Genomic DNA, 26,351 nt, shown 5'->3' with positions numbered 1-26,351 from the left:
GTGGCTTGAGGGAAAACTTGTAGACAGCATTACCCACTTTCTGTGAAAATATGATAAATTACTAGTTCATCACAAGCATGGTACCAATAGTTATTGTCTTTTACAAGTATCAAAATAGGGTTTGAGAACACTATGAAGTGAGGCAAAAACAAAAGGGAAACAAAAAGAAAACACTGTCTGGAACAATTACTTTCAATGATGTGGAGAATCAGCAGATGTATAAAAAAGCATGCATCAAAAGTTCCCAAAAGTATGTGCTGATAAAAAAATGGCTCGACAAAACACCACAAAGTTCCTAAAACAATGTAGAGAATTTTTAAAACACACACTCATTAGAAGTTAATGTACTAACATTGTTTTTACTTGATGGACATGAGCACAATCTGACAAAACAAAACCTCTGTAACATATGTCTAATCACTTTTGCAAAAACAAGTTTCCAATGTACCAACTTATTTCAAGACAAATCAAAACTTGAACCATTTTTAAGTTTCATCTCAAAGTCATAGATCCTCAACAAATTCTACTCAAGACACCATGGAACAATAAACAATTTTTTCGGAATTGTGTAATATAATTAGCAGTCAAACAATATATATGACAATGTTCATCAAAATTCTATTGGTAATAAAGACAGAATTTCTGTTATCAGCTTTAGCACTACGAACTGATTTTATGTAAAAGACATGTCTACACCAAACTTAAAAATGTAAGTTAAACCCAAGACCTTCATGAATCTTATATGACAAGCACCACTGTAAAACCAACTAAACACTAAATTAAAAAAAAAAAAATTAACTTTGCTCCCAGTCTGCAAATCCTTACTTCAGGTGGTGCCAGATGAATTATTTTTGTTTTGTGATAAAACTCACCTGAATCCAGAGACAGATTACCTAGAGTATTCTGACCAGCATGGGCAGATACTGAGCAGTTTCTCAAGAAGCAAGGACAGTAGGGCAGAGAGGTTATGACCAATGAGGAAGACTGGAAAGAGTGAGCCCGTTCTTTTCAGGGAAGCTAAAATAACAGTAGCATCGTCACCTCAAAGATGCAAATGAGATTTGATAAGCTCGTTCAATCCTATTACTAGCACCTGCATTTGTCACGGCCGAGATTTTTGGCATTTTTTGGTCTTGCATTTTTCAACACAAAAAAGCTACTTCATAAAATGTGTCTTGATAATTTTAAGGTGTCCATGTTTAGTTATTTTCATGTGAAGAATGTCGGTACATTACATACTATATATTTATAATACTGTTTGTCTTTCATTTTTCCCTCTTTGTTGTGTTTTAATTTGTTGATGTGTTAATTTTTTTTTGGGGGGGTTAACGTTCCAATGTGTTGTTTTTCTAAATTTTTTTGTGTTTATATAGCGTAGTGTCAGTTAATTTGATGTTGTTCCTACATTTTTTTAAAGAATATATAAATGTGTTATTTTAGAGAGGGTCTCCACCAAAACTGAATACTGACACTGGCAGGCCTCTTGCGTGTGATTCTATAAATTACAAGTAATATCCTGTACTTTTTCTTAATTTACACACTTTTAGGGTTAAAACGGCCAATCGTCGGACAGGTGGACACATGACCTTATTTGTTAATTTTTGTGGTTGTTCATGTGCTGTTCTAATTTTGATTTCATTCAGTTGTGAAACCTTCATTTTTCCCATTTTTACACTATGTGTGGGAACAAATGATTTTCTGGATGCTTAAAACAGAGCACCAGAAATTCTGGTGCTGTAGTTCAAGTTACCTCCATCAACATATTGCTATATATACGTCGTCACAGAGAGTTGAAAGCTTGAAAACTAATGGCAACTTTTGCCAGTTTTTGTCGCAACTTTTGGACAAAAAATGGCAACAAACGCAGATGCTAGCTATTACTTCGATACACCTATTTTTAGAGGTAATGACTAAATGTCAGTACTCCAGACTATTATAAATGTCACTCTATCACCTTTTAAGTATTAGTGTGATGAGAATATTTATGGAAAAAAAAACCCAAAAAAGTTTCATGCTGTCGTCATTGAGCAGTATCAAAGAAAGCCTTTTCAGAATCATAATTAGACCCACAAGTAAAATAAACTTGGCAAAAGCTTCATCATCACCATTGCCTTTCTCACCCTGGATCAGGATTTAGGCCATCAACAAACACTTTCTCCCTTTCCCTATCCTGAGCTAGCTGCTTGATGTTATTTCATGTCTTCCCACTTATCTGTAAACCAATTTCTCTCTTATCCAGGTTCCATGTGGTCTTTCCCTTGATCTTTTCCTCTATTTCACTTTTAACACCCCATATGTTTTACTTTGGGCTTTGTTAAACCCCCCAAAAACCCCAAAACAAAAGTAATGTAAACATGTGAGTGTCTTCTCAGATTCTATACTACAGTAATGAAAAGGGTATTTTTTGTAAACCTAGAGGAGAGTTATAAGCTAGAAACATCAAGTTCTGCACATTGCATGTTGTACGGTCACCAAACATCATTTTTGAAATAGAATGTATTAAAGCACAATCATTGTGAAGACAACCTTTGGTACCTACACAGAATATTTTATGAGACAATCAATGTGAAAAGCAAGTTGAAACTATCAAGCTGTTTTTGTAATCACCCTATACCTGGTGTGGAAATACTGCCCATAAATCTCTCTATCACAATTGATAGCCAAAACTGCACAATACAAATCACAAAGCAAAAATTGTAAGAACGTACAGAGTTTGTTGAAGATTCTGCTCTAAAAAACAACAACGAAAAAATGAAAAAAAACCCAAAGAACCCCCCACCCCCCAAAGAAACATACAGATATTTAAAGTATTCTACTAATACATGTTTCTAGTTTTTCATACCCGCAAAACTGTCTCCATATTCTATTAGCCATGACACTTTGCGTGCTTGAGAACTATCTTGCCCAGATCTTTGAAAAACTTAATATTACACACAAAAAGCAGCTGTTCTGAGATAAGAGGCACACTAACAAAAGAACTTGATATGGTAACTTTGAACTTTGAGGAAGCTCAATAACTAAAATATATACTGCAAAGGAGAAAATCAACCCCACAAAAAAGCATTGACACACCAAATAAATCTTTAAAACTCAAGACAAACCAAAATACTATCATTCACATTTTTATCCAACTGAAATCTTCATAAGGTTCATTCCTAAACAAGCAACCTGAGTGGGTCAAAGGCAAGAGAAAACTTATGATATAGACTTTAAAAAAGCACATGGTGCTTATAAATATGGACTTCCGACATGTACCGTTGCTTATGACCAAAAAAAAAACAACAACCCCAAATTTAAAAAAAAAAAACCCATTAAGAAAACCTATCTTATAAAAAGCAAAATCTGACATACTAGCTCAGACAACTCTTGATTGGACACTTGCTGCATAAATGAATAAATCATCAAACGCACTGACACTCCTCTGACCGACACCTACATAGGAACAAACAATAAGAAGAGCTCAGGAGCTGTGCCCAGGTCAAAAGCATCGGATGAGAGCTGGCCACTTTTTGCAGCCTCAGGTACAGCACACAATACTACCCTTGAAACACACGGCGCAGAAAGTGAGTTTCCGGCTGATGCTCAGCAGAACACCTGGGGCCAGCTGTGCTCCCTTTCTCTGTGGAATTTAATCCTCTTGGTACTCCCACTGATCCTTCTCATAGCCCTCATGGACGTGATCCAGAAGTACATTCCTCCGACTCTCACAGTACCTACAAATGGAAAAGTTTTAGTTTTCAGTAGAATTTTTCGGCACTTACAACACGAATATGTCATGTAAGAGCGGAAGATAAGAGGTGCTACTTGAGAGTTACAAGAAAAAGAAAAGAAACAGGAGAGAAAACAGAAAATAATAGATGTTTGATACGAAAGAAGAAGCAAACCACACAAGAGCACCCGCCAACACATAGGGAATAGGAAGACATGAAAAAATAGAAAAAGTGGTAAAAATGGTAACCTGACAACATTGTTATATATATCTGAAAGACATCGCGAAAGTCTCTTATTTGATTATGTATTTTTATATCTTTCACAAACTTTTTGTCCCTCCTTTTTCTTGTAAAATAAGTCTAGGAAGAGCAAAAAACAAAATCCCAGAAAAGTCAAGTCACGATCAGACAAACTTTTCTTTCTTAAATATTCTACAGCTTTCAGATCTAATGAAAAGGAAAACAATTCATATCACTCTGAAACTTTACAAAAGGTGTAATTTCTACTCACAAAAATTCATATATCAATCTGAAACTTGACAAAAGGTGTAATTTCTACTCAGAAAAATTTAATCACCTAAATTATTAATCAGACCACCAAAACCTGGATAAAAAATTACTATGAATGTTTTTGTAGCCCTAGTCCCAGTCTTTGGGCCTACTAAATACAATTTAGTACTGTATTCCCTTTTTTTCTGTTTTCATTACAGAAGCCTCAGCATCGATACCAGAACACGATAGCACAACTATAAAAAAAACCTTGTTTATATGCAAGTTACAAATGAGACATGAAATGATTCAAAGCAAAAATCATCAAGACTTGCCCATCATAACCATTTAACTAAAACTATAAAGTCCCTTATAGCTTCCTTCTTCCTTCCTTCCTCTGGCTGGCCTCCGTTAGGCGGCAGGCAGACAGGAAAGAGGCAACCTCTTGTGGCCTTGTCCAGAAAACATCTGGGCCCGGTCTCGTGTTGTTCTTCCCTTATAGGTCATAATTACTAGTCACACTATATACTCTGTTTCCTGATAAGTGTGAAATCCCTTCAATTTTTCTAGACTAATAACAAGATAACAGGAAACATTAACAACCAAGAAAATCCAGTAAACATTAATTTTGTAAAGAGGGGGGCGCATTTTTAACAAAGTAAATTATAAATTTAAAAACTATATCATACAAGCTGGCAACATCTTAAAAGAAGATTATTCAGTTGCACGCGGTGTATTTGCTATATGTGTCACAGAGCGGTGGAATCAGGCGCTCGTCAATTTTTGGATATGTGGAGACATTGGTATCATCTTTTTTCATTTGTCTTCCCTTCGATGAAAAAAATATCCATCTATCGTGAATACAAATTGAGATATTTATGATTGAAAGAGGTAGAGGTCGCCAGGTCTCAGAGGTAAAATTAGTGAAAACTGGCCGCCAAAGTATAGATATTTCCTTAGCTTGAATGTCCGTGGAAATAAAAAATTAACACTTTTTATGTCTTTAATTTATGTTTTTCAGTACAATCCACACAGAAATGTCTTCTTAAATGGACATGGAAGGTGTTGAGCCAAAAAACCAAAATTTGATCAATATTGCCAAACCTGTGGAAAAATGCCAGTCTCTTTACTTTCATTATTTTGACGAGCGCCTAACTTCACCACGCTGCCTCACATTATATGCTATGACCACTAAACCATATTAAAAAAATAACTCTTTCAAACCCACTAAAAGAAGTTTTTCACTCCAGTCAACTGTATTTACTCACCTGTATTTGTCTTGAACCTTCTGCTTTATGTCATGAAGCACCTCAGAAGAAATCTCCCTCTCAAGATATTCAGACAACTGCTCAGTGGCATTCTCAAGGTCTTTTTGGTTTTCCTAGAAGTGGAAGAGTATAAAAGGTGTCACTATAGAAAACAAAATTAATATAAAATCCCCTCCTTACTGAAATTTGACAACAAACAAAGTTGCAAATTGAAAAATTCCATTCACACAAAAACTTAACTTGAAATTTAATATCTATGATGTCAGTGTGTTTTTTTTTTTAAACTGACCATTACCAAATAACTGACATCAATGTGCAACCAATGCCAACATAAATCACAACTGAATCAGAATTATATAAATCAAAAGACGGTGATAAGGTAAAAAGGACTAATTCTCCTTTACAAAATTTAAAACACTCCAGACTTTGCACTCATTCAGAACTTCCACTTATTCTCTTTTCTCATGAAACTATGTATAGTAATGCTGCCAGAGCACTGTGGAAAGCACACTGAAAGGTCATCATAAAAAAATTAACCCCTAATGTCAAAAGATCCTCTGCTAAAAATTTAACTTCCAACTTTTCCTCATAGAGCCTACAAGAACATCATTACTTCAATTTACACGTTGAGGAATCTGTACACTTTACATTTTTACCTGAATGATCCCTTGTCACTTGGTAAGTAAAATAACACATCTATAACAACTACACGATCTTAAGAACACCATATTGTAAGCAGGAGATATCCCCATTAAATATTTCATGACTGTACAGATACTACATAAGTGAGCGGCCATGGATAGGCCTGTTCGGGACGTCTGAGGCAAATTTTTCAACAAAATTCAATGCACATTTGCTTTTGACATCAGGAGCTCCCTTATAAAAACTATTTCTAGCAGATATAGAAGTATACATGACATATATAAAAGTGGGTAAAAAATGATCCACCCACCTCAAAGATGATGGATTGGTTGTTCTTCTTCAGATAAAAGGCAAATACGTAAGTGTACATAAGGGTCTGCCTGCATAGACACAAAACATCCACCGCCTTCTTCAAAAACTGAACCTCGATCCATGACATGTTGTGATGCTGCATCTCCTCCATCTTTGATTTGATAGACTGATAGAGCTAAAAAAACCAGAACAAACAGAAAGCAAAATTAAGGTCAAGTTCATTTTTAAAAGTAATTCACATTTCTGAAGAACACATAAATAGTAAAAACATAGACATTAGGAATCTTTTCCAATTCACTTTTAATCTTTAAAATAAACAATTTTACATCTACTTGTATGAATCCAACTCATTCTCAAAGTATCGAAGTATGCATTTGAAATAGTGAACAATTTGTCATCAAACGAAAAAAATTAATTAATTTTTTAAAAAATCAATTCCAAAGAAAGCTGCACTGAGGTTAGAATCCTAAATTTCAGTTTGCTGGCCAAGTTTCTTAATCCCTTCCTTCCTAGATCAACCAGAGTCAACCATTAGGTGAACACTCCTGAATGCCAAGATTAATCATTGGCGCCACACAGGTTCACGCTCATGACTGGCCATAACTGTATATGAATGAATTATCGTCAGACTAACATTATCAAAGTAACTTTGAATTTTCCCAAAATCTTCTCTGTTGACATCCACTCCTTGGCCCTCATATGACCTTATGCAGTTACAAGCGCCGTAAAACCTTACTAAAACTTTAAAACACTATATAGCAATGACCACGAAAAACCTTTTTTTAGTCAAAAAGTGCTTGTAAATAAGTGCATTTTGTAGCTGTACCTTCACAGAGCATGGAACTTTTTGAATTTTTGAAATCCATCAATAAACAAAAAAGTTACGAATTTTTTATTTTTAATCCATTAATTTTTGGTACACTTTTATATTATGAAAAAAAACCAAAATATGGTATGTTCTTTGGTAAGTTTTGAGACAATATTCGTCATAACTCGCCCATTTCTCGGAGTATTTAAAAGAAACTTGGCAACCCAGTACATTTTCTAGTGCAGAATCTAGTCCTGCTTTCAGATTTTTCATAGCTATCCTACTTTTTGAGTTCTGAAGACGTTTATAGGTAAAAGTGTGGCGGTTTTCGGTGCGTTTTGAGACAAAATTTGTCATAGCTCGCCTATTTCTTGGAGTATGTAAATGAAACTTTGCTGTCTAGTACAGTTTTTAATGCAGAATCTAGTCATACTGTCAGATTTTTAATATCTGTCATACTTTTTGAGTTACAAAGACATTAACAGGTAAAAAAGTGGCGTTCCCTACAGATTTACAAAAGATTATCAGTCATATCTTCTCTCAAAATCATGATATTTGAATGAAACTTGGCAACATAAAAGGTTCCTCCTTGCCAAGCGATGCTCTGGATCAATTTGTCACAAAAATGTAAGTAGAGAGCTGGATTTATTAGTCTAATAAATCCAGTTCTCTACTAGTAAAAACATGTATACTTTGTAATCAGTGCTTCCACCAGCTGAAGCTGAAAAGTAAGGAAAATTCTGCAGGGGTCTGGGGGCTAAATTGAAATTTAGTGCTTTTAGAGGGTTGAAAATGGCATTTGGGAGCCTGTTTGAAGAGATTGCCTAGACTAGAGCCCATAACATTTATTTTTTCACCAACATTTTGTCTTGTTTGATTTCTTCACCAACATATCTTTCCATTGCTAGCAATGTTTAAAAGCAGGTTCCCCTTTCATTGCTACTATAACTATAATTCAATTAATTAATTTGACGTCGCACCATTGATAGCAGGCAAACCTGGGAATAATGAATAGATGTATACCTTCACAATACAGTTGCGCAGCGTGTACCCAAATTTTTTCTCAATTTTCACGTCTGAATGTCGCCTGTCATAACCTCAGAACACCACTTCGAATTATTTTTTATTTTATCTACGGCTAGATCGGGCCGATCGCCTGAAACTGAAAACAAACACGTTTGTTTTTGAAGTGACCGAGTCGGGCGATCAGCGTGATCGGCCGATCCCATCCGTATAGTCTCGTAGTGGGCATCCGCGTATTAGTAGGCAGTTTAGTGAACGCGCTCGCGGCAGGGCGAATCGGCCGCGGTACGCCCCATAGATTTTTGTGACCGGCCGTGAAGCCTCGCGCTGCGGTGGGTCTAAACAACTCAGTTTTGTTTCGTTTTGCGAATTGCACTACCACTCCCGATACATCTTTTTAAACAGAAAAGAAACGTCTTCAAAATGGCGGTCTTCGCGTGAAAATCGGTTCAGTAGAACTGGAAATATTTGCATCTGAAAACAAGGCAGTTTTTACAATGCGATAAAATGAAAACTACTGGCTGTATATTTATGAATCTTTCAGAAGTTATAGATTATCCATTCTAGTTTCTTTTGATACCCGAGTTGTTTAGGTTGAACTTCGCACAACGCTACGGCGCTTCCCGTAAAAATGCATACAAAAAGCCGAAACGCCGAATCGTCCGGTCAGCGACCCGGCGCCCCCGCTCTCCCCTGCACACTGTGATAACGTATTGCGCCGGCATCGCATTTATTCGCGCTTTACTTGTTTCTCGGGATAATAATAATACGTGCGGTTATGAAATTATGAACGGACAGACAAAAGAATTCACAGTTTTGCTTTTATTTTACCATATTTGGCTCTTGAATAGTGCAAATGATAGCTAAATCTAGAATTCAGCAGTAGTAGGCTAGAAACAGTAAAAAAAAGCCAGCATATTTAACTATTTATGCCTTTGGGCTTTGGAATTGAAATAAAGCTTGAATTGCACAGTTCTAATTGATGTTAGATTCAGCATCTAGCTATATATTTCAGAGTTAATAATAAATTTCATCATAACAATTGCTTTTATGAGACAACCTTTTTCTTAAATCAGTTTTGTGCAAACTTACTTGTTAGTAGTATAGTAGTAGAGAACAGAGTTTATCTGAGCCTCTGCTCAGTCTTTCACTTTCAGTACCTAATAATTTAATGTTGTTATTTTCTGGATATTTTTACATTTATATTATCAAATTGAGCCATTAAAAAAAATATAATTTATGGCCAATGAGTCTGACTCAATATTTTAAAAAAAATATGCTCATCAATAAAAATTGCTAGTTGATAATAACTCACAATGTAATGAATAGTGAAGAAACATGTGTGAAAAAATAATAGAATGAGGTAGACTATAAATATAATTTGTCCAAAAAATTGCAAGTGCAACTTGTGTGAAGATCATAAAATGACTGTTATTTTTTTCCTTTTCATCTTTCCGCAGTTTATTAAATGTTCCAGTGGGTCTACAACTAGGTCTCCGAAGAGCATTTTTCTTGAATTTATAAGCTCTTTTATGCACTTGAAAGCATAAAATATAGCTTCACACAAATGTATGTTACAATACTTTGTAAAAGAAGGATAGGGAGCTGACTTATGGCGGTCATTAAGAGGTTGTTGGGGCTTTTTTTACGGAATCCGTTTAACGGTTAGAGAAACACTAAAAATACGTCTTGAAATCTTAAGAATGGCCATAAAAATTGGAAATTATTACTTAATTGGCTTAACTCTTTAATAATTATGAACAGTGAAAAAAGACAAAGAGAATGATGTATGATTTGTCTAAATATGACCATTAGCAGCAAAGATATAGCCCATTTTGTCCATTTCGGGTTATCCTTGCGGGGGATTTTTTATCACCCTGAACCTCTAGAAGTACCCAAAAAATATTTCTGTGACTTTGTAAAGAGGAGTTTTGTAGTTGTGTGCATTCTGTGTAAAATTCCCAACAAATTGATGTACAACACTTTAAAAAATATGCATTTTGTGTTGAGTAATGGTCATTTGTGTTGTAAAGTTGCATTTTGGTGTCACAAAAACTCAGTGTTAAAAGTGGCCTGAAATTGGCCGGATTTTAGGCATGAAAAATCGTCATAACTTTTTAACTAATAAAGATATCAACAAAATTTAAACTGTTTTATGATCATGAAGGCAAGAGCTTTCAAATGAAAGTATTTCAAAGCATATCAGACAAATTTGAAATTTTCACTAAACTGCCTAGTATTAGCATATTATTATTATTTCTTTCATCGCGGCCCTTATTGCGTTCATGTGCCGTAGAATCTTCGCATTGATCATTTCTCTAGATCTAGATCTAGACAAATTTGCAAAAAAAGTTTCTTTCTGACAGTAATTTTTTGTCTAAGATCATAAGTCAATTTACTTGATCAACGCGCAGATTTTCCAGCCGCGGCAACAATCCGAAGATAAACAGAAGGAATGAGTGAATGATAGAAAGGAGGAAATTGGCACAAAAGGTTCGCCAGATTTTGATCCATCTGCAGGTAAAAAATGTACTGCCGACCAACCCGCAATGAATTCAAGGGACATAGCGGTATAATGGCCGATTGCAGGAAAAACGCAATCTGGCAGGTGTTCAATAACTTTAACTTGTTGCCGAGAGAATTACCGTAAATATCCGTAACTACAAGACGATAGGAAGGCGAGTACGGAATTTCGGCAGTCCTGCGCTGTCGCAGTATTTTTTTACCGAGGGAGATGATGATGAAGGAGGAACAAGTACGGAACTGGCAGAAAGTACGGATTTCCGTAAAAATACGGAAGAGTAGAAGCACTGTGTAATATAAAATAAAATCGTCTCTGTGTATATCCATTGTTGGACAGTGTCCTACTGTGAGGTAGATTAAGATGCGTTTAGATAATATAGTTTACAAGTCATGGGAATATTTCGCATGTGTAGGCTACAAATCATACAATAAATGTAATATATTTACACCCCCCCCCCCCTTCTCTCTCTCTCTCACGCACACACGTGCACTCACGCACGCACGAGTGAACGATAACAATGTATAAATGGGACTATCTTCCCAGACTGGACTAAATAAGTACCATACTCTTTAATAACAATCTTAATGCCTCACTTTTCCAAACAGAGCACACAGGACGAGTCCAAGTGTGTGCTTTCCCAAGAGGGGGGAATAGACTTTCATAACGCAAACACAATGCCACCACTTCTCAAGATGTTTGCTTTTCTGTTTCTATTCTTCTGTCATTCAATCAAGCAAATAAAAATGACTACATCTATTGTATTGTGACTAAAATGCAACAAAAATGCAATTTATCAAGGTCCCCGTTTAGTTTTCAAGTATCCTTCCCCCCCTTTCCGGTTCACATAAGCAGGGCCTCGTTTGTAGCGCCCGAGGCAACCGATGGCTGATGACGTCACTGAGTGGAAATTTCCCAGCCGCCGGTCGTTCACCCAGCACGCGCAAATGGCAATGCCGCTTTTTCCCTTAGTTACTCCCACATTTTTAAACCGCTAAACACAGAAGCATGAAATTTTAAGGGAATAAAGAAAAATGGTGTACAACGTATCAGTCAGTTTGACAAATCACAGCTCCGAAAAATCTTCAAAGCGCAACACACCCACTACTTTCGCAAACGTTTTCGACTGCTTCTTGGATGGGTACAAAGTTGTCAAACTGCATATTACGAGATTGACCTCTTTTCTGATTGGCTGCCAAGTTTCATTCATATCCATTCACGAAAAGCGGCATGAGAGCCAGTTGAAGACAACAACCTTTGCGTTAGTGCATCCCACGAAACACCCCTGCGGCGTGGGCCAAAAATCGGCAGAACAAAACGCGCTCGGTGGGCATTGTTACACTATACTTCAGCAATCAGTGACATCATCTACCATTCCGAGGTCTTACAACTGAGAAAGACCTCTCTTAGCAGAAAAAACAAAGGTTCTGTTGTTTTGGGGTTTTTTTTCCAGTAAATTATAAGACAATCCCATATTTTTAATATCATTAAACTTTCAGTAACATAATTTAAAATCATACTGCAAAAAATGAAACTAAACTCCGACTGGATACTTCCCATTCATTCATGGTGAAATGAAGCAGTGACAGATGACAACAGCAAGCATACATACCATATGTTCAAATTTGAGGCTCTGCATGTGATTCATGTACCGGTTGCAGTAAAACAAATATCTCTGCAAAGCTGCTCGAGACTTCTGGAAATAAGACGAAATAGTGATACAACAGCTTCAAACAGAGGAAGTTTTAGTACTCAAACAATTCCATTCAAATATTTACAGGAATTAAACAATTTAACAAAAATTGGAACTGTGTCACCCTTTCATTATTTATACATAATCTACTCTTGTATTACTTTGTATAATCTAAAAAAAGTTTTAATCAATTCTTATTCTAGATCTACAAATAATTCTATTCAAAATTCTATTTAAGTTGGAAAGAGTGGAAATATATGCAAATTTCTTATATATACTTCTTAATCAAATTTCAACATGCAGGAACCAACACAGCTTCAGAACTTTCAGATGTGGCCCTCCATCTTAAAGACATATAATGACCCCTGCAACTGTCTGCATCATTTTTGTTTGATGGGGGATAAATTCTGACTATGCTCATTCTGAAAATGGTTATCCCATTCCTATAAAACAAACAAAAATAAAAAAGCATGTTATATGACAATGCCTACATTCTTTTGAACTACTATACTAATTATGAACAAACAAACAAATTCAGTAGCTGTTCAAGACCAACCTCTTGACTATCCCTGGCTTTCTTGGCATCATCTTCGTTGTACCTGTTACAGTTGTACCTGAAAAGTCCAGAATACAAAATAAGAAACTGCAGTTACATCCCATGACCAACTTCCTTTCTAGTCCAAAATCAAACAGCTACTTGGTAGCAAGGCTGAGACTGTCTCTGTCCAATATATCTCAAAGCATTTGAATTGATTGTATGCAGCATACAAGACAGTTCAAAATTTTTTTAAACGGAATTTGAATACAAGCTATTTTTCAATACCACACCAAACTAATCTCACCAACCCACCAATGACGGTGAAGAAACAGTTTTCATACACTAAATTCTTTTTCCAAAATGGTCCTAGTCCAAGCAATGCTATGAGGCAGTGACCAGAAAGAGTAAGCCAAGCACACATCTCCAAGATAGACCCTCGTGAACTCTTTCAAAATTGTTACTTTATTGTACAAAGTGCCAAAAATATGAGATGACACTACGTGCCCTACATGTAGGTCATCATGATAGTCCCTCAACTGAAATTTATAAGTCTGGTGCGCTTCTCAGAAAGAATTATCAAATGAGGGTCTTTAGTGGTTAATTGACAATGAAGAGACCTAAAAACCAGGATCTTAGCCAGGATAGTTAATTAGTAACTATGATTTTTTTACAGAGACTTTTAGAGCAAATTTCCAATTTGAGTCACAGGCAGGGCTACTGGTGGACAACAACTAAAGGCAGCAGGATCTCAGATGGAGATCACTGTATTTATATGATACAATCCCAAATATTCAATGAGTAGCTACTGGACTAATTAATTCTTTCCCCATATACAAATTATGATCCATTAATTGTCACATTTTAGAAAATTACACACACAGATAGGAAAATCAAGTGTCATGTCTGAAAGCACCAATGCTGATTTGTAAACCAAAATCAGGAATAAATATGTTAATATAACTCACTTCCCCTAACCCTCAATCAAATCCCCATGTACTCACCAAGATGAGCCATGAGGCTCCCAGGGTCCAAGACAAACCCAGCAGAAGTCTGCCTTACAGTTCTGATTTTTACAAACCATGTGGTTGCAGCCGCCATCTTTCTCTATCGTCACGTGACATTTTGGACATTCCTAGGAAGACAAATGAAAAACCTTGACAAAAACCACTGCCTAAACAGATATCTTATAAACCAAACACATAATAAGACAAATTTCATAGAGGAAACTGGGAATGCCCTTTCACTAACTTCTGCAAAGCTATAAAATTATATAAATGTGAAAGCAACCTCATTCTCCATGCCAGTGTACAATTCTTTTTCACTTTCTTTTCTCATATACATACCAATATTTATGTAAATCTTCCTGCCAAGTATTTAATCACCCATTCTCACATTTTTTGCTCTTCATTTTTTCTAAAAAAGAAAAACACACCTGAGCACTAAAATTCCCATGTCCACTTCAGGTAATACATTGACAACAGAAAATAAACACATGAAAATACACTTACACACTAATGATCACACAAAAATTCTCACAATCCTGCCCAACGTGCACAACCCTAAATAGTACCTTCGTATTTGCCGCTATCCAGTTAGATGTTTCACTATCATCATCACATTTCTTGATCCACTGACGAAGCCACTTGCACCGCACTGGATCGTGCCAATTTTCTCCACAAGCAAAACTGTTGAAAGAAAACATGGTTTTATTCCCATGTCATATAAAACACAAAAATGGGGGATAGCAACTTTAATAACAACATCTCCAAAACTCTGAAACACAAGAAAACGAATAGCTTCAGACAACTGGAACAACTGCATTCAGAAAAATTGAAGAACAATATGAACTCATGCCGACATAATCCAATAATAAAAAATACCTCACAGTTCAAACTGAAAACTGCTCAACTGAACCATACCAGTTTGGTCAACACCATAACATTTTCTGTGAGCCAGGAAGACAAACCTCAGCCACATATAAATATAAATCTACAAGGCTTACAGAACTGAAGAAATAACTGATTGCAAATCAAAATCTCTCTGGCTCCACTATTTTGCATTAAAGACCAAAACAGGGCTTCCACAAGTACAAGAAAAAACATCCCAAATAATATGAATGAACAAAGAAACTCTACTTGGTAGGAAAATCAGTGCCCACGATAAACTAAATCTGCCAAGATTCACTGTAAATTGTAAAGAAAATCTCCTTCATTGCAACTTTCCAACCAAGCCTTAGAGAAAGGCAGTACAAAGATATAAGTACATTTTACAAACTTTAGCCACGGGTAACAGGGAAAGATCAGGGAAACGTAGCTTCTTTGAGAGCATCCGAGCAAAAGAATGAATGGAAAACCATGATCGCCGATGTCTGTCGCAGATCTGGCACTGGATGATGATCATGATGAGCCACAAATTATGAAAAACTTGTTCATGTGGTGCCTAGAGATGACACCCACATCAACACAACAATAATAATGTAGTGCCATGGAGAGAACAAAAAAACCCCCAAAAAACAACAAAAGCAAAAACAGTCTGCAGATAGAAATAAACAGGAAAGAGGTGACATTCTCACTCTGTTTTCTGACAGACATAAAGACTCACCAAAAAGTATGGCCACATACACAGGTCACTGGCTTAGCATCATGGTGAGCCACCTTGACTGCATGGCCACAGTCCGGGGCTGGACACCACCTCAATAACCTGTTGCACTGTGAAGGAGAAAGTAATGTGGGTATGAGGAAACAAAAGATGATGCAAGGCCAAGAAACCAGGACACCTAAACTATACAACATTACATTTTAGTAAAAAGTCCAGTACATTAGAAACAGAATTTTCGCCCTTGTCTGAGAAGGCTAGGTGTAGATCCTTCCTACCACAAGATCAAGGAAGTGGCTGAAAGACAGCAGTAAGGAGCCAAGGAGTAACAGTAGACAGGCTGCAGAAAGAGTCAGAGCCAAGAGAAGGGGGCAAAGGAGGTGAGGGGATGTGGGCAGAAAGTGGAGACGAAACCAGACGATAGAACATTGTTAAAGAGCAGGAAAGGATGTGAAAGGAAAACATTTTAGGAGAAAATTTTCCATCGTTATCTGGATTCCAACGCGGGACCTATTGAATGAGAGGTGAACACCTTAACCTCTAGGCCACGAGAGCGGCAGAGCCCCCATCTAGTTTTTATATTTTAGTATTGAAGCAAAATGCAAGCGTTCCTAGCTAAAACTGACACTAGTCAGAGATCTCAAATTTAACACAAATTCACATTCAAGAAGTGGCAGGCATAATCATCTTTACTCCACTGAGGAATTATCGTGACTTGAACTTGAAGTTTCACAAACAATGGGCAAAGAGTGCACATGCTCACATTGCAAAAAATTACTTACCTCTACAAAACTATTTGTAATGATTTGTTGATATTTTAACTTCACTTTCTGGTCTTTTATCAACTCCCTGAAACAAATGAATATAAATACCATATTAGCAATCACAATCAATTGAACAGTTTCAACAAATTAAAAAAACTTTATATTACCCAATAACTTTTCACAGTATGACAGGACAATGAACAATTAATTTTCATTGATTAATTTAATGCTGTCAGAGCCGTCACAGATAAAGAATCTTTGCATTAGAACTTTCCAGGCTGAGTAACTTTCAGTCTTTGCGTTTGTATACATCTAAAGATAACAGAAACAGCCTTCATCTTTCACAACGCTTTATTAAGACTGGCATTAATTTGCAATGTTATAGATCAAAATTCTAAGGGATACATAAAAACATGTATTGTATCTATTTGACTAACAGATAAATAAACAAAAGACGAGGACTTAACAATCTAGAAAAATCACTAAGAATTCTACGAAAACTCTTTAAAGCAAAAACAAAACAAAACAAAAAAAACCCCTCAAACTCACATCACACTCTGATCATCCACAAGAATATCACAGCCATAGGCAGCACACGAAATGGTTTGCCCCATTCCCTCATCCATGATCTTGGATGTGAGGTATTCGGCCCAACACTGGGCGCAGAAGCGGTGGCCACATTCCAGACCTTTCATGTCCTGAAAAAAAAAGTTTATAATTTAATATCTTGTAAAAAAAACCCACCAAAAAAAGATAACATAATTATGCAAGTAATATAATTAATTCAAACTTTTCTTTCTTACAGCCTAAAAATAATCACACAAAAGCTTTGGTCCATTTCCATTACATCCATTGCTTCTAGGCAACAAGTGTATGTATGCCAATTAAACACACTAACAATAACACATCTATAACAAATGAACAAAGAGAAACAAAAGTTGCTTTTGTTTTTTAACAAGAGCAGTTAAAAAGAACAATCATGACTTAAAATGCAAGCCATTTAAAAAAAAATACTTGCAACAAGATATCAATGAAATACAGGGCCTTCCCAAATTCCCTATCATATTAAAATGAAATGACATCTATTTTGAAAAAAAGGGAAACACTTTTATCTGAAATCTGATCATATGATTTATTTATCAAAACCTGTCACTGGTGATGTCAAAGACTACATTTAAACCTGAATAGCAAAATCTAAATAAAGCACACTTGAATACTTAAAGCACTTACTATCATCCCCTTGGACAAATAGCAAATCTCACACAAGACATTATCATCTGGAACACTATTGCGGCCGGAACGCTGAAATAAAGGTCATCAAAAATTAATTAAACTAGTATTCTATATATCTAAAGCCTTGTTCATCAGTTAAGTCACTATTTTTGGGGATAGAAAGTAACCTTTTCACACTTTCAATTATGCAGAACAGAAAAGGACCTGAGAAACAAAGCAACATTTTTCAATATTGCCAGAGCCCTACAGTTCCCTAGTCTACTTCTGTAATTCACGTGCACATGGTAAGGACAATTAAAAACTTTTGAATTGCCAACACTTTTGAGACAGTACTCAGTACCTACAATATTGGGATGTTTGAAAGTATTAATGCATGGTGAGGTTATTTCGAAAAAGACCAGATGCATATTCCATAATAGAAGAATCTAGGAACAAATCATCAACGAAACAAAAATAATAACTAAAAATTTGTATTCAAATCAGAGAAGCAGCAAGGATAATATAACTCTAATTTGATAATTACCTTTTTAAAAATCCACCTGCAACATGTCACCCAGAAAATTGCACTGACCATATTACTTAAAATGAGGTTATTTGTCTGTTTCAAATGAAAAGCTTTACAGCGTAATAATTATCCTTCAGCAACCCCCCCCCCCCCCCAACTAAAGAATAACATATGCCCACATACACACTCATCAAGGTAAGGCATTTCTCTATAATTCACTTAAATCAAGGACTTGAAAATATAAACAGCAAGATGTTTAGAAGCAATTGAGGTGTGGAGAGCTGAAAAAAAACAACAATAATGACTCAATTCATACCCTAATAACCTTTCCATTCCCTCCTTCACGACGATGGGGACTGACGACGTGTGCCTCCGAAAACAGTTTGTCTTGATCACCATCATAATACCTGTGAAAATGCATACAATAAGAGACACAAAGTCTATACAATAAACAACAGTGTGATAAGATATGAAGGGACTCTTCACTCTATGGGACAATTCTGCACACTTTTTTTTACCCATTTGACATCCCCCCCCCCCCCCCCCCCCAAATTTTTTTTAAAAAATGATTTTTTAATCAATCAATCAATAAAAAATAAAAAATTACAGCTTTTCAAATTAGTTGTACCCCTTTCATTTTCAATACAGAAAAAGTAAATTTTTCATGGCACAAAACTCGCTTAAAATTAACTGACCTCAAAACAGTCTCACGTTAAAGGGCATTTTACTCAACAGACCCTGTAGTCTAAAATATAAATATAAAAGTGTCATTTTATTAGTCCAACTTCAAGTGCAACAATAAATAAATGGACTTTCAGTGATAATTCTATGATATTCAGATGCATGAATTCTTATTTTAATTTTAAACTTATGTGAGACAGAAAAAAAACAACAGGTGACAAAACGTTACCTTTCCATGAGTTTTTCTTTATCCCACTTGAAATGGTTTAAAAGAATGCGTGTTATTGTGGCAGGAATCTGCAGGAAAAAAAACCCAGTGATAATTGGATAATGTTATTATTATGAAAGAACATTGCACATTGAGGCAGGATTCATACACACACACATTATTGCTGTGTCTAGCAGAAGAAAAATAATGCAACTCCAATGGGTTGATTTGTTTTTGCTAACCTGTAATCAACCCATAACGTGTCTTTGATAATTTCTCAGAGAACAATGCTTAGAGATCATTTTAGAATAAGGGCAAACTCCAGCATTTATATTACATAATAATCAGCAAATTTTGTGCTATTTAAACAAAGAAAAAAGGATTTATAGTCCACACCACTTGCAGTGAAGTCGGTTGTAAAGATCTTCGGATGAAGTGATCTTTTTCCGTGGAATGGGCATCTATGTAATACAAACTCAAAAAAATTGAAACAGTTGTATCGAAATCACTACATCCGTCGTGACAGCTGTAGTGATACGTATTCTTATCCCCAGCCCATAGTTCAAAGTAAAAATATAACGGCTTTAGCGATCATGTTTCCCTCCGAGGTTAGTATTCACCTAGCATTGATGAATCCAATGTTTTGTAAAGTTATGCACATTCACATAATAGTACGAGTCATCAGACACTTATCGAGCAATCTCCCACATGATACTATTGATAACCTTACACATGATAAGTGCGAAGCAAACACGATACTGCCTCTCTCTCACTTCGTCTAGTAGCGACATGAGGGACAACTACAGTGAGGTTGAGTACTGGGATTATTTCCCTTGAATTTTTCTTCCAACAGCTGTTGCGAACTTCGGAGGTAGCGATCTTTTTTCTGTTCCCCAATGACATCGCAAAAAGCGTAGTCAACTGTATAACCATAATAGCATCTCTTCTATTTCAGAATCAGACCCACAGAGCAATAGCGAAGCATATGATATGTGAGGCAACATGGTGAAATCAGGCGCTCGTCAAGATAATTATGTAATCAATGAATACTGGCATTCTTCTGGCCCTAGGGCAATTTTTTCCAAATTATCTTTTTTTGAGCTCAACACCTATGTTCATTTTTAAGAGCACATTTCTGAAAGTGCATTTTACTGAAAAACATTGATCAAAGGCACACAAAAAATGAAAATTTGCACTCAAGCTTTGGAGGTCACCAAACTTTGGCAGCTATTTTATCTCTAATTTTACCTCTGACACCAAACAACCCCCACTTCTTTCAATTCCGAATATCTTAACTTCTATTCAAGAATGACGAGTATTTTTCTGTGCCAAATGCAAGACAAACGGACATGATTTAAGTTGACAGCATACTAATAAATCCATATGCTAAAAAATTGACAAGTGCCTGATTCCACCACATTGTGACATATATTCATGATAATAAAAAAATTACATATATATGTATTCCATTACCACCCTCTATCATATATGGCCATGGACAGGAAACAATGTTTATGTTTTTATAATCTTTCAAGAGGAAATAGAGATTGCTTTTCATAAGGACATATCATCAGGCTCTGCTCTTTCAGGAATTGAACCCTTGACTTTTAAATTGCATGCCTGGCAATCTTACTGATGAGCCAGCCACTATCACTAACACTATGTGACTACCTACTTATTAATATTACAAAAATATTAAATAATCCAATTTACTAAACACATGATAACACAACACAACCGAAACCTTATCTAAGTTTACAAAAATTTGAAGCTGGTGACTGCCTGCCATTTTTATAAAGCAGTCCACACAATTTTTGTGTTAAATTCGTTATGGGACAGCAGACCTGCAACCCTAGAATCTAAGCAGTGGTAATAAAATGATGGCTCTCAAGCATAGTAAGAACAATCAGAAAAAAATTAATTTAAAAATGACTTTTAACCAAGAAACGAACAAACAATGGTCTTTACATTTTCTCTCGAACAATTCGATATTATCTAAGCCACGTTTTGAGCACATTGCTATAAAACCCTGACAAGCTTTCTAGTTATCCAAAGAAAGTCGGGGCGACAACAAGTATTATAAATTACCCACAAGCAACTTAATGTCTCAGCCCAGCACACTGTCAACTCAAAATCAGAATTGAAGTTCAGTAACCGGGGTGAATTTTCGCCCTTACAGTCTTCCAGTCTGCTGCTCCAGGCAATGAAGTTTAAAGACTCACTAATAAGAGAACAAAGAAAGTCAGAACCCTCACGAGATAGTGAATGGGGAGGAAGTGGGGGTAATTTCTGTAATTTTTGTGATTTTATTGTAAGTCTTGTATACATGTGATTAGTTTGAGTGTGATTTGGACCCGTGTAAGTTTTTGTTCTTCAACACTTTGTCGCCGATCGGCGATGTTTACCATTCAGTTTCTTTGGATTTTTCACAAAATGCCTTTATTTGCTTTTGATGGCAAGAGTTTTTACTTATATGAGCCTTGTGATGGCAAAGTGTAAGTGTTTTATGGCGTTCGCAACTGCATAGGTCATATGAGCGCGCCCTAATATTTTCAGTTGGTAGCAAATTTTGAATTTTGCCCGAATGGCGGCTGAAGCCTACTCTTATCAACTTTAGACAACCAAGGGATCTTTAACAAGTGCAACTTGCACACGGGCCCTTCGAGATATTTCGCCCTTGTCCGAGAAGGCTAGGTGTAGATCTTTCCTACCACATAGCTGCCACTCAGGAATTTAAAAAAGGAGGAAATTCAAGCGAAGGCGTACGCGCTCTAAGCGAAGGCGTACGCGCTCTCTCCAAAGGCCGGAGTAAAACCAGTGAGATCCAGAGGCAATATACTGGAAAGTGTAACCTATGGTTTTGGAAGGGAAAATTGTCATATTTGTTAACCATATAGGCAACCGAATTAAAATGTATTTGAAAGAGAAAACCCCCCAAAAAAACAACAAGGCAGTAAGTTGACTAACAAGCAATTGACACAGTTCGGTAACTAAAAATCAAGTGTCTGTTGCAAGCTGGTGTCTCATAAAAAGATTTCTTTCACTTTAAACTTGTATACATCGATGTAGAGCAGTATTGGATTAAGGAGGCAACACCTTTGCCCGCTGTACTGAGCGATTTCGGCACTCTGAACAATTGCGGTCCCATTTGCTTTTAGTGCTCCTGTAGTGTGTTTCTTATTTTTAGAGATCTAAACTGAATTAAAATAATAGCCTAGGCTATCTAATCTAGAACTAGAATCGAGATATCTAAATATGTGTAGATCCAGATTATATCCGGAAATAGATTATCTCGGCTATCTAGGCCTAAAGCTAGATTGAATCATATCTAGATTCACTTCCACAGCCACAATAGCCATATTATGTAAACAAACGGGACCGCAATTGTACAGGAGTAACACGATTTCTTTATCGCACCTTACGGAAAGTGCAGCAAACGGCTTGTTCAATTTTCTAAAGAACTTTTAAAGTCGCACACACCGGCTGCTTCTGTCTCATTCCAGCTCCTTTTATTTTTGGATTCTGCATCAAATTCTCTCGAATTTCCGCCGTTTTCAATGACAAACTCGGCGCGCCAACGTCCCGATGCTCGATCGACACTGCTGCTTGCCCCCCTGATCAGTCATACACCTGATCAGTCATATTCTTTCTTTTTTGTTTTGGTTTGGAGGGGGGGGGGGGGGGGGCGGCTTGCCCTCCTGATTAGGTAAGTTTTAGAGGGGGGGGGGGTGTCTTCTTTTTTTTTCTTCCGTTCAAAACACATACAAAATGAAATATTTTTTTCTCTCTTCGTCCCTTACCGTGCATGAAAAAAGCAAAGGTAGTTCAGTACAGAGAAAGTCGTGCATGTCTACAATGGCAACTCATATACACAGAGAAGTCCTCTCTAAAATGCAAATAAGGTAGACTTGGCGCAGAAAATTACTGCTGTTTACCTTCTTTTTTTAAGCCGATCAAATCAGCGTAGCTAATTAAGCGAAGTAACCTCAACAAAACCCTTCGAGGTAAAAAATTACGAAGTGGCTAGCCGTACTTAGATCTAGGTTTGGCCCAATCGACTCAAGCCTGTTAAGTACACAGGTCTCATTAGATCTAGATCTAGTAATTATTCAGGTTCAAATACATGCAAGTCAGTAAGGCACCTTTTGGTTTTGTCTGAAATACAAATACTTTAGGCATTGCAAACTAAAATTTTCATTTACAATTCAGCCATCAATATTAAGTACGGCTAGACTGACAGTCTAGCCGTCCTTAAGTACGGCTAGCCTGGCTGTCTACCCGTACTTAAGTACGGCTAGACAAGAAGTCTAGCCGTACTTAAGTACGGCTAGACTGCCTGTCTAGCCGTACTTATCTTAGGCCCTATTTACATTAGAAAACAGGAGGTTTAAAATACATGCACTGTCATTAAGGAACCTGGTTTTGTCTCAAATACAAATACTTTAGGTACTGCACACTAAAAATGTATATTTACAATTCAGTAGGCCTATTTTTTGTAAATGGTCAGTCTAGCCATCATATTAAGAATAAGTACGGCTAGACTGTGAGTCTAGCCGTACTTAAGTACGGCTAGACTGCCAGTCTAGCCGTCATTAAGTACGGCTAGCCTCTTCCAAAAAATTATTATGATGTTTCTGTGACTCCCAATAACGTTAAAATGGGCAGTAGTCGACTCCCACAACCAGTTGACATTATGGGCAGTCGACTCCCAATAACCAGTAGACATTATGGGGAGTCGACTCCCAATAACGCCTTCCGACATTGACATTGGGGATTTTACTGTTGAGGCTCTAGAAAAGCCTGTTTGAGTATCTGGCAAATTGACTGACTTGATAGATGCATAAATCAATTGCGTGCAGGCTAGATCAATCTTGACAAGTGCGGTTGTAGATCGTCGGTAGATCCTTCCAGTATTCTTTTATATGGCCAATGAGACAAATTACATTAGGGCAAAAAAAGAGTTTGCCACATTTTGAGTATTTTAAAAGCTTCCTTTCCAGTTGTGGGTGAGCACAGCTTGCAAGCTTACTAACTCTCTATCTATGCTATGCTTCAGCATTTCCAATTTAATCATTAATAATAATTTTATTTTACGATGCCATCTAAAATGACCTGATACAAATTTTTTTTAACTAACTTGACTATATGTGTAACTTTGGAAGCTTCTAAGCCTTGATGTCTAAAAAATTTAAACATAAATCACCAACCTGAACTACTGCATTGACCTCTTTTATACAGTCCACCATGAACTCAACAATTTGATCTGCAGTGAGAACTTCATAGGTGAAATCCTCATCCTCTCTGCGTTCATTAGTTGACGATTCATGAGGTTCTTCATCCATGGGCAGCTCGTCTTCGTCTTCATTGTCAGTAACACCTGGGGTACCATCGGAATCACCGTCCCCAAGAAAATCATCGTCACTGTCCATCATGGCTAGCTCCTTCTAATAATACAATTCCAACAAAGGCAAAGGCAAAGGAAACAGCAATGATGAAGTCATAGAGGAGCTAAACAGTTCACATCCAAATAATTGTTATTGAAATTAATCATTTACAAAATTTCAGTTATTTCCAATCTGTGGTCAATGAAGGAACACTTGGTGGTGATCTTTAAAATTTCAACAACTTCTTCCACTGTGATTGCAAAAAAGGCCTTACAAGGCGACTTAAATTAGAATCTAGTAATCTCTCACTGAAAACCGTAGCTAGCTTCCAGAATATCAAGCATCTAGCTTGTAACCACACACAGATTTTGCACGGTCACGACTTTACTCACTTTACTTTAGTTAGGCTTTAGGTAGGCTAGATGATCCATTCAAATTACTTAAATTAGATTTTGCAGCTCCCCTCTGAAAATTGGGTCAGTAATAGTAACAAGACTGAAAGCTCTGGAGTTATTCAAGGGCATATGAACAATACACCAAAGCCATGAGAACGAGCGTTTGCTTTGTAGTAGCAGGCTATTGCATTCACACAATCTTCCCTTTCGCCAAAATTGTCAACAGTTCCAATACAGACTCAGAGGTTTACGTTAGTGACGTCATCTTCGGGAAGTCCCGAGTGCTGATGAAAGGTGCGAACCCTACTTATTCAATCGAAATTTCACTAAATAGTGCAGACTTTAGAAACATATATCAGAGAAAACATTAACAGTCTGAAATAGTGAGTAACACATACTCACTAACAAGTTGCTATAATCGGATCAGGATGTTGCTGAACCAAAACAGAATGACGGAGATGACATCATCTTCGCCAAAAAAAGTACGGAACCCTGGGAGGAGCAAAACGAAGAAACAAGGAATAGTATAGATTTAGGCCTACCATATAAAATGTCCTAAAATTGAAGAGGTTCACAACATTGTCAGTCTAAAACCATGAACCTTCCGATTAATACCAAAACCATAACTTGAACCACTGCGTTTATCTGTTAATTGTTATTTCATAATATTCTTTTCAGGCCTCTTTCACATTAAATGCAAATCTTATTTTTGTCAGTTGTTCTTGATTTAAACAAACTCAACAGGTTTCACCCCTCCTGTATGAGAAGAATAGATTAAAATTTACTGGGAATTCACTGAAGGGTTTAATAAATCCTAGACACTAGAGTTCTTGAGAAGGTGCGAACCCCACACGATAGGGTAGCATCTGCCACCCGAAGTAGTCCACCTTAGATGGGCGGAACAGTTTGTCCGAATGCCTAACACACTTGACCCCCCCCCCCCCCCCCCCAAGCTGTTTTTCACTCTGAATTTCAGAATTTATTCGGAAGGCGGAACATGTCCCCCCTCTTTTCAACAAAAAAAAAGATAAACTGAAGACTTGTCCGAAAGATTGCTCCTTGAATCAACGATTGATGAGGATGAATAGGAACAACCTGTCATGGCCAATCACAGTGGTGTAATGTTAAAGCAATTTAACATTATGTGGCTTAAGGTTTTTGAGAAAAACGTAGCTTGTGAAGAAGATAGCCAGATCAATTGATAATACAGTTAAGTCCTGACAGTGCCACTGGCCCAAAAGACAACGTCTGTGGAAAACCATGAACAAGAATGTGCTTGACGGTCATGACAAGAAAAGCTATAGCCTACATTAGAATGTTTAACCAATTTGAATTTTTAAAAAGCACACTACAGTCGAACCTGTGTAAGACGGAATCGCAAGGGAGCCAGAAAAAAATCCGTCTTAGACATTTCCCGTCTTAGACAGGGGAATTTAGGGGGAGATGGAGGTTTGGGGGCGGGGGGAGTTCAAAGCCCAGCCGGTGGGATCAAGGATCGCTTGTCCGATCGGCTAGCAGTGGTCAAAACTTCACAGCTCTCAGCTGCTAACCTCTCTGATAATGACATGTGTCAGTCTTACTT

General features: G+C 36.8%; 1 protein-coding gene across 4 annotated transcripts; it reads right to left on the bottom strand.

Moving 5' to 3' along the window:
- Positions 1–1,354: 1,354 nt before the first annotated feature.
- LOC101845995 (E3 ubiquitin-protein ligase arih1) lies at positions 1,355–25,267 on the bottom strand. 4 transcript variants are annotated; one of them, XM_005096507.3, is made up of 15 exons: positions 25,172–25,267; positions 24,198–24,434; positions 19,012–19,079; positions 18,418–18,508; positions 17,594–17,665; positions 16,913–17,061; positions 16,382–16,448; positions 15,606–15,712; positions 14,575–14,689; positions 14,006–14,136; positions 13,023–13,080; positions 12,386–12,469; positions 6,420–6,596; positions 5,468–5,580; positions 1,355–3,713 (listed from the first exon to the last, which is right to left on the bottom strand). In XM_005096507.3, exons 2-15 carry the CDS (start codon positions 24,420–24,422, stop codon positions 3,629–3,631), a joined length of 1,542 nt encoding a protein of 513 aa, XP_005096564.1. In that variant the 5' UTR covers positions 24,423–24,434; positions 25,172–25,267; the 3' UTR covers positions 1,355–3,628. The 4 variants fall into 4 exon arrangements, with proteins under 4 accessions (XP_005096564.1, XP_005096565.1, XP_035825142.1 ...); XM_005096508.3 differs by having other exon boundaries at positions 25,168–25,266; XM_035969249.1 differs by having other exon boundaries at positions 25,176–25,247.
- Between the last annotated feature and the right edge of the window lie 1,084 nt (positions 25,268–26,351).

Source organism: Aplysia californica, unplaced genomic scaffold (assembly GCF_000002075.1).
Source record: "Aplysia californica isolate F4 #8 unplaced genomic scaffold, AplCal3.0 scaffold00130, whole genome shotgun sequence".
Classification (NCBI taxonomy): Eukaryota; Metazoa; Mollusca; class Gastropoda; order Aplysiida; family Aplysiidae; genus Aplysia; species Aplysia californica.
Note: the sequence above shows the minus strand (reverse complement) of the source record. Positions and strands in the feature narration are given on the sequence as shown.

Bases quoted from the DNA above. Each gene is read 5' to 3' on its own strand.
- LOC101845995 (XM_005096507.3), bottom strand. From the start codon at position 24,422: ATGATGGACAGTGACGATGATTTTCTTGGGGACGGTGATTCCGATGGT. The intron at 17,666-18,417 runs GTATGAATTGAG...CCTTTATTTCAG, and splicing joins GGAATGGAAAGGTTATTAGG to CGTTCCGGCCGCAATAGTGT. The intron at 16,449-16,912 runs GTGAGTTTGAGG...CATTTGTTTCAG, and splicing joins GTGGATGATCAGAGTGTGAT to GGAGTTGATAAAAGACCAGA.